The sequence below is a fragment of the Hydractinia symbiolongicarpus genome, chromosome 3 (genome assembly GCF_029227915.1).
Source record: "Hydractinia symbiolongicarpus strain clone_291-10 chromosome 3, HSymV2.1, whole genome shotgun sequence".
Lineage (NCBI taxonomy): Eukaryota > Metazoa > Cnidaria > Hydrozoa > Anthoathecata > Hydractiniidae > Hydractinia > Hydractinia symbiolongicarpus.
Genome location: NC_079877.1, coordinates 15172314 through 15184595, shown reverse-complemented (window position 1 = coordinate 15184595; position 12282 = coordinate 15172314). Strand labels below are relative to the sequence as shown.

General features: G+C 32.2%; 1 protein-coding gene across 1 annotated transcript; it reads left to right on the top strand.

Annotated features, from left to right (window-relative positions):
• The first annotated feature begins 5264 nt into the window (after nucleotides 1-5264).
• On the top strand, nucleotides 5265-10801 carry LOC130635926 (uncharacterized). Its single transcript, XM_057445453.1, has 7 exons — nucleotides 5265-5423; nucleotides 5826-6101; nucleotides 6217-6516; nucleotides 7321-7434; nucleotides 7972-8238; nucleotides 9496-9816; nucleotides 10036-10801. The coding sequence occupies exons 1-7, from the start codon at nucleotides 5387-5389 to the stop codon at nucleotides 10212-10214; spliced, it is 1494 nt and encodes a 497-aa protein (XP_057301436.1). The 5' UTR covers nucleotides 5265-5386; the 3' UTR covers nucleotides 10215-10801.
• Nucleotides 10802-12282: the final 1481 nt, after the last annotated feature.

The following is a 12282-nucleotide window of genomic DNA, read 5'->3' as shown; positions in this document are numbered from 1 at the left end:
AATACCCATTTCTAAAAAACTATCCTAACTTCAGTTCAAACAAACAGACAGTTAACAACCTGTTCTTATCCTACGCAGCTAAAACAATTAATTTTGTAACATTTAAAAATAAAAATACAGTTTATAACCTGTTTTTACCTTCTCTAAGCAAAAAACCCCCGCAATATTTAATGGAAAAAGTTTCTGTTAAAGATTAAAAATTAAACACGGCACTATGATTCAGTGTATTATCTCACTCACTGTGTAGTATATGTAGAGCTATAGCTATCTATAGCCAGAAAATCTATTTCTTTGTAGCTAGCTAGTTTTATACTAGCCATTATGATATTGTTTGATCTTTTTTATGCTATTAGCTAGCTAGCTCTTCAATTCAAGTAGCTCTAGCTAGCTATTTAAGTTCTATTATTATTCCAGCTCAGTGAGTAGTTTTATGCTAGCTAGCCTTAGGTGTGAGTGAGAATAAGAAAGAGTTCATTACATACCCTTTCTTTCTTCGCTTTCTTGAACATAACAAGCCCTTCCGTTGGTTGCGATATGGCTTAGATTGAGTTTAAGGCGCTATGTGTCCGAGAAAATGTCATGTGATGTTAGTAAAAGTGATTTATGTATCACGTGGCTAAAAAGTGTAGGCAGATTTAACCTAAACTGGAAACGGCACCATTTACGCTTGGTACCATATTTAAAAAACAACAAAAACTCCATCGCCGTGCTAAAAACATGTTGTCTCGCTCACTAGAAAAACGTACTTAAGAATGACCATATGAAATCGCTGGGAGACTAGGCCCCAAAACGACCGATTTTTGATATTTTTGATGTATAGGGGGACAGGGCGCGGAAATCGTATAGAAATCCTATATACTCTCCACCGTGCTTACTTTTTCTTTTATATTTGGCTTATTTAATGAGGAAATGGGCTCCGCTACGCTCCGGGCGCTGACGCGCCCTCCGCTTCTCTCCGCAAAAAGACGAAGAGACAAAAAAATACAAAGAAACAATAAAGGTCTTACGTTATTGTAAAGCTTTAAAAAAAGAGCTTTTTTGATTTTACAATAAGGTTAAAGTCAAATTTGAACTGAAAGTGTTGTAAACAGAAGTTTTTATATTATAAAGTATACTTTAATAATAGTTTAATGTTAATGTTAATAGTTTTTAGTAAAACATTAACATTTGAAAATATAGGGAAAACGTTTTCGATAAACTGTAGTGATTTGGAAAAGTTGAGAAGTATTACAGATTTTGTAATTTAATTGATTTCACGTTGGCAAACTTGTTTAACGACTGAAATTTATATTTTGTTTTGCGACCACATGCTCCCATACATAAACAACAGTTAAATTAAGGAAGAAAATGAGAAAAAAACTTTTGTTAAAAAGGCTGTATTATAAACTTTTAAGCTAGTTAAATGTGAATGTAGTTCAGATTAGTTTAAGTTTCTACAGTTATTAGTTATTTTATACAGTTATGGTTATCATATACGATTATCGTTATATAAATATTTAAAATATTTTCTAAATTTAATTTAGTTCCTAAATGTATTTATGGATATTTTGACTAAATAAGTATCTCAATTTGATATATATATATATACATAAAAACACATTGCTATGTGGCTTACAGAGTTAGTCAATATATAATTTTTTAGTGTACGAAAGGCAAAAATTTTATAATTTTTTTAACATTAGCTACCTTTGGTAAGCAGTTTTAGTTAGTATAGCTAGAGATTTTGGTTTTGGTAGAGTATGATTTAGAAAAAACAAGAAAAAACAAGAATATTTTTGTGAAAAGAGTTCGAATAACAACATAAAAATTCTTAGATAAACTCTTCTATTTTTAACCATTCTTGGTGGGGCAGGAGTGGAGTATAGCTAGCTAAAGCGGCTAGAAATCTCCAAAAGTTTATTATATTATGAATATAATTTTGTTCCTGACAATATAGCACCGTATTGGAGTGAAAAAAAACTTACACTTGTTAGCCTTCTTTCTTCTAACAATTCTTTCTCCAACCAAACTTGACACAAAACAAATCAGGACAAGTAAAGAACCCAAATGAAATCAATGTAATAATGGTGGCGTCGTGCCACGCTACTTTGTAATTAATTAAATCTGCGGACCAGATAGCGCGTTAGAATATTACTCGCCAAAGCCGTAAATAAAATTAAGCGAGTTAAAATAACGAGGAGCCGCAAGAACGCGCCTTTAACGTCGACGAGAGGCAGAGCAACACAGATTAGAGATTGTTGTCTCTTCATGTTCATGTCTAATAATGACACAATATCGCAGAATGTTTGGATATTAGGGCCACAGATAAAATTGCTGCAAGAATTTTGCAGCACTCTATTGCTGCACGTGGATGAAAAATGCTGCACGTGGCCCCGAGCCTTTTCGTGTTGAATGTTCTTCTCACAACGTTGCTTTGTTATTATTTAATTCTGATAAATAATTAAAGATTCAGAGTTTTTCAGTACACAGAAGAAAAATATTAACACAGTACGAAAGAAAACGTCATGTTGTTGAATTACTATTATCTTCAATTCGGTTTTGTTGGTATCTCTAATTAGGACACTGACTTTTCATGGAGGTTAAGCAGAATCGTTGTTTCTAAAATCTCTATCGCACTCTTTCCAAATATTATCACTAACAAGAGATTTCCCGCTCACGTAGATCTCATTATGGTGTCATTATCGCGTCGGCTTTTTATTTGTTTTTGTTTTTCTAGAATTTTGTCTTTAATTCAAATTCCAAAGAAAGTTTTATATAACATGGTTGGAGTTTGCTGATTTAAAATGATCGCACGGTCTAAAAGTTTTATAATTTCTTTCCTCGTTTCCATAAAAGGGAGACTTTCACGCAGCAAATCATAAATAACGAATGGAATTAGCTACGAGAGATCTCTTTTATTTTCACGAGAAGCAAAAAAACATTAGGCGAATGTAAACACTTTTGAGGATTAAAAACAAGGCAGTTATGTTGCATATTTTCTAGCATTTATTTTACCTAAAAAATAAAGACTGGAAATTTCGTTCTGATTAGTTAAAAGATTATAAAAGGAGTTTTCACAAAGCGAATTGTAAATGTTGACGCAAAACGTATATTCACTTGGTAAATATTCTCCTTAATTTCCAGAGCTTTTCACGCAAGCATGCGTGACAAAGTAAAATAATCGCTGACTCGATTCTAACATAAACCCCTAGCTTTTTTTAAAAAAGTTTAAAAGAATATTTGTTTTCGACCATGTTTGTATCCTTGATCAGTTAAATTTAATTGCAAAAAGCAGATCAGTTAAAGCATATAAGTGACATTTGCAAAATCTAACCTTCGCCGGCTCAAGAGTTTGTATACCTCAGAGAGTAAAATTTCGTACAGTGGCATTTTAACAAAAAAAACATGATGCCTTGTATATTCTCGCAAGAATATACCTCTTTGTAGTCATGCATGGTAAAGTAACGAGTTTGAAACTCCTCTAGAAATAAATATATTACAGATAGATGGAAATAAATAAGGAACAAAGAAAAATTGCTGGCAGAGACTTTCGCGAATTCTGAAAACACTTTGATTCCAAAAGATAATATTTTACGAAACGACAACAGTTCTGTTTCTTTACTAATTATAGCGGTAAAGCTTAAAGAAAATTAATGAGACAATCACAAGGTCTTTAGAGGGTTTTTAAAGCTAAAACAACTTGAGTTATGATTATACGCAGTTAAGAGGGGTACCAGGATGTATTTATAAAACTCATATGGTGATTCTGTTATGCATGCAGCGAAACTTAACACACAAAAACGTTAATGTTTTTGCATTTAATAGAAGTCTGTTCGTGTGGTAGAACAATATGTTTGTACCAATATGTTATGGAATGTCATCGTGAAAATATTGTAATATAATAATACCTTTTATAAAATTAAAATTGCTTTTAAGATAACATTTCTTTTTATAAAATCAACGCGATTTTCAATAGTGAGATTCAATAGCGTTATAATTTTGCTTTAAGAAGGTTGATTGACATTATCATTTTTCTAATTATATCTTTTATCCTTAATTTGTTTGGTTTAAATGCATAAGGACCACAGCTGTCCGAAGTAAAAAGATTCGTTATAAAAAAATGAGTCGTACCTACGTTTCCATGTAGAATTGACTGTAAAAAAAAACTGGTCCGTCTATAAAAAAGTATTTTCCTTTAGAAATTTTGCTGAGCTATCCACTTTATGGTCATTAGTTATTCAATAAATATGTTTAAAATTTTGTGTCCTACAGATCTATTATTCTTAAACACCATACTTCATTGTAGGTCTTACCAAGGTATGGTATATTAGATTGTAATCCCTTTGTAAAATAATTATCCTATTTCCTAATATCGTTTTACAAGCTTTTTTAATCACTTACAACTTTTTTGATAAGTTACAGATGCCGTAAATACCTTTTTTAATCTTTACTGCAAAACAAGCTGAGACGTAATATGGAACTCATCTGGTTGGTAACACCTTTTTTTCATTTCAGATACTTCTTGCGTTTTTATAACCAACGTTGTCGCTGTAACAAACCTGGTTTACACATTATTATTTTTTCCTAATTTTTATTTCTCTATTTTCTTTGTTTTTTTCTTTATAAATAACTACCAAATATTTAAGATACATTTATTAAAGAACAAAGACTTCTTTTGTTATATTTAGGATAAAACTTTGTGAGGATGTATATATGACTCGGAAAAAAAAAGAAACTTGATTATGTTGTGTTTTGAAATTATGGTGAGCAACTGTGAATGTATATTTAAAGATCTTCAAAAATTAAATCTTAACACATCTAGGGATTTTCTTAAAATTTTCTTAATATTTTGAGATATTTGAGGCCTATTTTCTTATAAAAAACATATTTTAAAAAAAGTACGTGTATATAATTAAAACAACATGGCTCATACATAATCGAAGTTCTTCACAAAGGTTTTTATTTATTCACAAACCATTGTTGACAAAAGTATGTTTATGTTGGAATAAGCTTATTTGTAGTTTACTGTTTTCTTTAGATTTTTTAAATCCTTTTATTATTTTAATTAAAATATTTTGCATAAGCACAAAATCAATTCTTTACATTAAGTTGCTTCAAAACGCTCTGTGATATATGAGTATATTTTTTATAGCGGTCTTAGTTCTTAAGAAGATATTTTTAATGCATTTTGTTTGCATGTTTTTGTAAACACAGGATTATTTATTATTTTTTATGTTTATATTAAGAAAGTACATTGTTTTAGTTAGCTAGTAAAGTATATTGTTTTTACATATGTCTCCAATTCTCTTTTTTTTAGAAATCTTAAAGATGATAGCTAGTAAATAATAATATCTCGTAAGGAAGTTAAAATCTTTTTGTAGAAGAACAAGACTGCAAGAAGTGTATCATGGTGTTTATTTTTTTGCCTTTTCTTTCTGTTATAGGTACTACATTTTCTAAGAAATTACTTTTAATAACTGATTGAAATAAAAAAGCTTCCCTTTACAATAACTGACTGTGTATATTTATTATGTGTCAGAGAAACTTTTTTCTACTTCAGATAATATTTTTATAGAAGCATTTTGTTCTTTTAATATTTTTGAGACATTATGGGTTTTTTTTCTTAATAATATGTTGCTCATAAACAAAACACTCATTTCTTGACATCCGACTGTTTTAAAGTTCAGTTTAAAATGCAATAGGTGAACTTAATAATACTTTTAAACTTCATGGGCAACAACAATTGTCCATACGATGTGATTCCATTTTCTATTTTCTGTCATCTAGATGGGGAAAGACATACCTTCATACATATCACCAACAATTTACATTTTTATATATTGCAGCATCCTCGTCTGCTATTACCATCTCTCCAGCGGTCACCAATGCGACTGAAGGTGACAATGTCACGCTGGATTGTGTCACAAACGCGACTGTTAACATCACATGGTTTCACAACGGAAATAAAGTGAATTGTACTACATTTTTCTGCAATGTGTACGAGAATAACACGCTATTCCTCTACAAAACAGAAATATTTCATGAAGGGAATTATTCTTGTGCTGTGGTAAATGGTAACACAACAGTGTTAGAAAGCAAGACTGCCTATCTGCATATTTTTCGTGAGTAGATATCCAATTCTACGTTTCAAACCAACCTAACAAATAATAAATATTAAAACAATATAGATTGGTAAGCATTTTAGAAATAATTTTATTATCCCACTTTTTTTTTTAGATTTGTCTATATTTGGCTCTCTTAATAATGTATCAGCAACGTATGATACGATCTTCTCAGTGAACTGTTTGATACGAGCAAATCCACTACCTATTACGGTTACATGGAAGCAGAACAGTACTGTCATCACAAACAACACCAGACAAAAAATGACTTACACCGTCTATACAAAAAGTATAGCAAAGGCAGATTTTAAAATTTACAATATCACAAAAACTGATGTTGGTTGGTACACATGTGAAGCTGACAATACTGTTCTTAGAAAGCGTCATTTGGTGGGGGCTATTTTAGGTTTTAAAAGTAAGTGTGTCTTAACCCTTACTCACATCTAAACCAGACGCAGAGACACGTGAAGTAGGCATGCGCATTAGGTTTGAAGCAAAGTGTAAAGCAGACTTTATTATTTGCGCAAGTAAGGAAAAATTAAAAAAGGAGAACAAAGAAGAAATTATGTCAAATTTTGATTATATCCTTCCCAAACGCAAAGGGCATCGACACAAACAGACAAAAAAGCACACTAATTTAGAAAAAGGATTTTTTTTAAGCAGAGAAAAATCACCTTTAAACTCAAGTCCTATTTTTATTTAATTGTGTTCGATTTTGTTAGTATTGATCCTCCTCATTTTCCTTAATTTGTTTTAGAGGTATGTGTTTATGCCACCCGCCCTAATTATTCCAATATCTGCTAAATATAGCTAATTGGTCGGGAATATAGAAAAACGATGTGCACTTAAGGGGGGCCATAAACATTTTCTAGTTTTTTTTAGCGACACATTCCCGAGCTAATCCTTTCCCGATCTATCTTTAAAAATACATGCAACTAAAACATATCGAAAATATTTTGGTATTCTTGCTTTAACGCATGCTTTATTTTCCACGTCTTCTTCAATTGCTTTATTAGTGTTTATTCCCGTCTGCTTTCGCTTTTGCTTCTGTGCCTACCTCCTGGGTGTCAGCAAGACATTACTAAGTAAATGAATCGTAGTTGTGATATGATATGTGATGAGTCTTACTGTATATTCCTGTCGCATTTTGTCGCGTTTTTTATAATATTAATAATCATATTTATTAAGTTAACAAATTTTTAAAAACATTGCATTTTAGGGGAATGTAGGTATGGTTGGGCATGCCCGAATATTCGCAAGTGTATTCGAAATTCTCAACATTGCAACAATAGAGACGATTGTGGAGATTTTTCGGATGAAAAAATCAATTGTTGTAAGTTTAGCTCAAATATTAAATCTTGTTCTATTCGCACATTTTTTTGTCAAAATTAGTCAAGATTAATTACGGTAATTTTCAAGCGGAAGGATATAATTGGCTCCAACAGTTTTATATGTTTTATAGTCTTTTTGCATTGTGTTCAACACTATTTTAAAGTGCGATTTTTTTTATGCTTTAAGCTATTAAATGGTAAAAGTTAGCATGGTTTAAAACCACCATAAAATCCCTTACCATTTAATACAGAAAGTACCAATAAAATTCAAAATACTTCTGTTACGAATATCCTAAATATTGCTGATTTTTAAGAAAAAAAATCATAAAATATACAATTTGGTAAATTAATCTCAAATTATCGATATTACTAGAGATTTTTACGCATTTTTTTGTCGCTAATAAATTAAGACTGAATAAAATCTCACCACGTTTAAGATTCCAGAAAATAAACCCATAAAATTAAAGTTTTGGTACGATCCAATATTTTTGGTCTTTTAAATGCATTTTTTAGTACTTGTAGTTTATATTTACTTACAGCTGCACCTGGAAACATCACTATATTTGTTGTTCGTGTTCGAAACTACCACACAGTAGACGTATCATGGAGGTACGACGTCCGTGCAATCAACTACACACTTACTCTCAAGCAAGATGGTTACATCAAAACGTATGTTATACGGAGTAGCTATAAAGGCATATCAGATCTTCAAAATGGAACTAGCTATCAAGTTCAACTATATGCGGAAAATTATGTTGGAAAATCAAATCCTACTAAATGGATCAACTTTACATTACCAAGAATGGGTAAGAAATGTTTAATCGAGTGATCCCGAGTTCCAGATTCTTCTTTTCTTTTTTTTTTGAGGGGGTGGGGGGAGTTTGGGGGTGTGGTGGCTATACTATCACGCATAAAGTTAGTTTTACCCATAGTATGTTTATAGTATGTTTGAATCATTTGTTAGAAGGTCCCAAAATACTGTGATTTGTTACATATTGGTTTTATTAGATATTAATGAAAAAAGTAATAAAAACTTCATGGTCACATGAAATACTCACAAATTTTATTTTTTATGTATACTATGTATATACTAGAAATATATGGATTAAAATTGGCTCCATATGTGCTTCCCGTTGCATTATATTGACAACAATGACCCGTGCAGTTTGGTCATCGTTCCCAAAAGTCGGAGTACATTTTTAGCCTAGATTTTTATGTTTAGAAAGTTTACGGCAAGCCAAAGCCAAGCCTTAAAAAATCAAAAAATGTAATGGATAGTTTACTCGTTTTGTTAAAGCTAAGGAAGCATCTTAAGAAGATTTTAAAAATAGAAAAAAATAAAGAAAAATGTAAAATTGAAACCATATGACATTGATATAACTTTTATTTTGTCTTATGACCTATGGCAACAAAGAGACCACTTCTTTATACGCCAGCTGAACATGTTTTGTTTTGTCTTAAAAAATTACTTTTTCAAGCAAATATTCTGGCTGTAATTCCTTAAGCGGAAGAATGAAATAGTGGACGGAAAATTAGCAATTTTTTGTCTTGCTAATAACAAACTAGTTATCGCACTAAAATTTTTTCACAACACAAAAATATAGAAAATCAAAAAGATGTGTGATATACTATATTTTACTGTGTCGTTACGTATAAATATTTCCAAGCTGTATTTATTTGCAGACACAAAAATGCGGTGTAGTAAGAATGACGAGCGATCAAATCAATTTATCCATGAGTTACAGACTAGTCCTTTAATAATGTCGTAGATTCGAGAAAAATTCATTTAAAATCTCACCAGGGCTTTATGCTTCACAGCAACAAAGTTGGTTTGTATTCATTCTTTTGAGCTTGAAAGTGCATATATTCGAAAGAATATTGTTGACTTTTAAAACGCAGAATGATATTAACTTCTTCAATCTGAGAAGGGGTAATACCAGTGTGCATCTTCGAAGGTTGTTAAGGACTACATTGCAGCATGTTATGGTTTTTACCATTCAAAAATAGTTTAATTAACGTCTGTTGCTGTAAACTTAAATTCTAATGTCTAATTCTTTTTATAGTGACACCAGGACCTGTTAGAAACATCAGTGTTGTCGAATTCTCCGTGAGATATACTTATATTAAAATGCTGATCAAGTATTTGCCTCCAGTGGAAGATGGTGGTGGCCGCTATACCGTATATCGTAACGAACTGTGTAAGTACAATATCACAAGCAAAATCTCCATGAACTGTACAACCAGAGGAACATCTCTCACGTCGTACATCACGGAGAAACAGTTGGCGGATACAACTTATAAAATTACTATTTACGTTACAAACGAGGCCTTATTAAAAGGACCGTCGATGGAGTATATTTACACAACACCTTTGTATAAAAAACGTATGTATTTTTCCGTTGATTTATTTTTGCGCTACATGAAGATGTAACATAAATTTGTGAATTTAGAATGTAACTTAAAACTGATTCAAAATGATTCGTTTACGCGAGTGAATGGAGGAAGATTCACATTGCATCGTTATTTTCGAATGTTTATGATGTTCATGTTGTTTATAACGTTTCTACGTTTAACCCACGCACTAATATAAGCTTTTGTTTTAGGTACGATTAGACCATCGTATGACTACGACACTGGATTGAGTGATGGTGCAATAGCTGGAATAGTTATAGCATGCTTATCAGCACTGTGTTCTCTGTTAGGTTGTGTCTTTAAAACGTGCTGCTCTGATGATAATTCAGGAGTAGACAATGGAATAGCTTTAAATGAAACGAAATCATAACTTCTTACGTGGTCTTTAAGATTTTAAAAGATTTAACATTGTGTCTAAATAGAGTTTTATGTTGTTCTTTTTACTATAAACATTCTACGGATGGACATTCGCCAACAATTGACTCTTCCTTTTAAATATGCAGCTACTGGTGGTGTGGGAGAGGGGGCGATTGTTCCCATTCAATATTTATAAGAAAATAGAAAAATCTGTTTTCGGCATTGTTACTACTAAGGGTTAAATTTTTATAATTATTATATAAAAGTCATCGTAATTTCCTCAATTTAGTCTTTGCTTCTGCGAAACTATTTTTTTTTTAAACTATAATCTTGATGTACTCTATGTATATACAGTCGACGCTCGTTATCTCGACCTTCCGCAGGATTCGTGAAAAAGGTCGAGATAACGAAAGTTCGAGATAGTGGATAGTGGACATAAGGAGCGTCAATTGTGAAAAAGGTCGAGATAAGGAAAGTTTTCCAATATCATGCACACATTAAAAAAATTATTTAAATTTTTAAATTAGATAATCAGAAAAACCAATTATTACTATTCTCATGCTATATGTATATAACCATTTCAAAAATTTTAAAATGCTACTTTGCCTTTTAGCAGTTACTCTACCCTTATTTACAAAAGATTCTAAACGCCGTAATAAAGAGCGCATGTCGTTGCCGTTGCCGCTAAAAGGGATAAAGTTCCTAATGTTTTATGGCAGCATCAACCTCAATTTTCAATGGCTTTCCAATAGGTTCATCATACACTTCAATTTCGTCATCATTATTCTCCCTCTTTGTCGTCTACGTCTGTTACAGATTGGATAAATTTTCATCAGTGACCGGGCTATCTGTTGCGATAACCTGAAAGTCAATGTCGACAAATTCCTCTGCTGCTAACTTTTCAGGTAACAAGTTGGGATCCTTTTCTTGCAACTCCGGTAGGTTAAATCTTTATAGGAGTCATCAGTATCTTCAATAGAATCAATTTGATCTTTGGTAGAAATGTTTGCCTTCCTAAAACAGTTAATGGCCTTTTCTTTATACATCCTCCCATGAAGAAACAAACAGCTGCATTCCACGAAGTATTGAAATTTTCGGCGGCAAATCCTTTCCTTAATCCAGACGTTGAATCATGAGCTTTACTAAACGACGACGGTATCGAGCTTTAAGACACTTAATGACTCCTTGGTCCATAGGTTGGGAAACTGACGTTGTGCTGGGTGGTAGGAAGATAAGGTTTACTTTTGTGAGAACATCAATGATTAGATGGACTGGGCAATTGTCAATTATCAAGGCAACTTTTAGATTTTTACTTTGAAATTTCCAATCGATCTCTCAAACCCATCCTTTCAACAAAGAGCTATCCATTCAACTTTTCTCTTGGGACCTATATCTGCAAGTCAGGGAACTTACGTTCTCAAAACATTGAGGGTTTTTTGATTTACCAATAACAAACATTGGAAGCCTCTCGCCAGCTGCATTGGCTGCTACCAAGCTTGTTATCCTTACTTTGCTGTGTTTCCCACTCGAACACTTTGGAGATGAAATGTTTTTTGGGTAAGAAGAGGCCATATTCGTCAGCATTATATATATTCTCAAGTTTATGATTGGACAAGAGTGTGGGAAATGTTGTTTCAAACCAAAATGCTGTCATTTCAGACTGAACGGAATTGCTTTCACCAACAACCGTTTTGAACGTTACGGAATGCCTGAAAACGGACAAGAATGTTTTTTTACTTTTCTATCCAGATTCGAATCCAAGTTCGAATCACCATTCGAATTCTGATTAACGTAGACTCTTACGAGTACTTTTCAAAGAGCAAATCCTTGCATTTTGCTTCAAACTTAGAGAAGACGGGAATGCAGAGAATTCATTTAGCCCAGATGATTTTGGACCAACAAGAAATTCCCTTTCCTTTTAATACGGCATATTATGTCAAACGTTATCACGTATATCAAAGTATTTGGACTCTTGTCGTAGGGGGGATCTTTAACGAGCGAAAAAGAAAAAGGAAATCCCAGAGATAAATATGCAGTCTGTGTTGAATAAGACAGCATAATAGTCGGACATTTGCCACTTG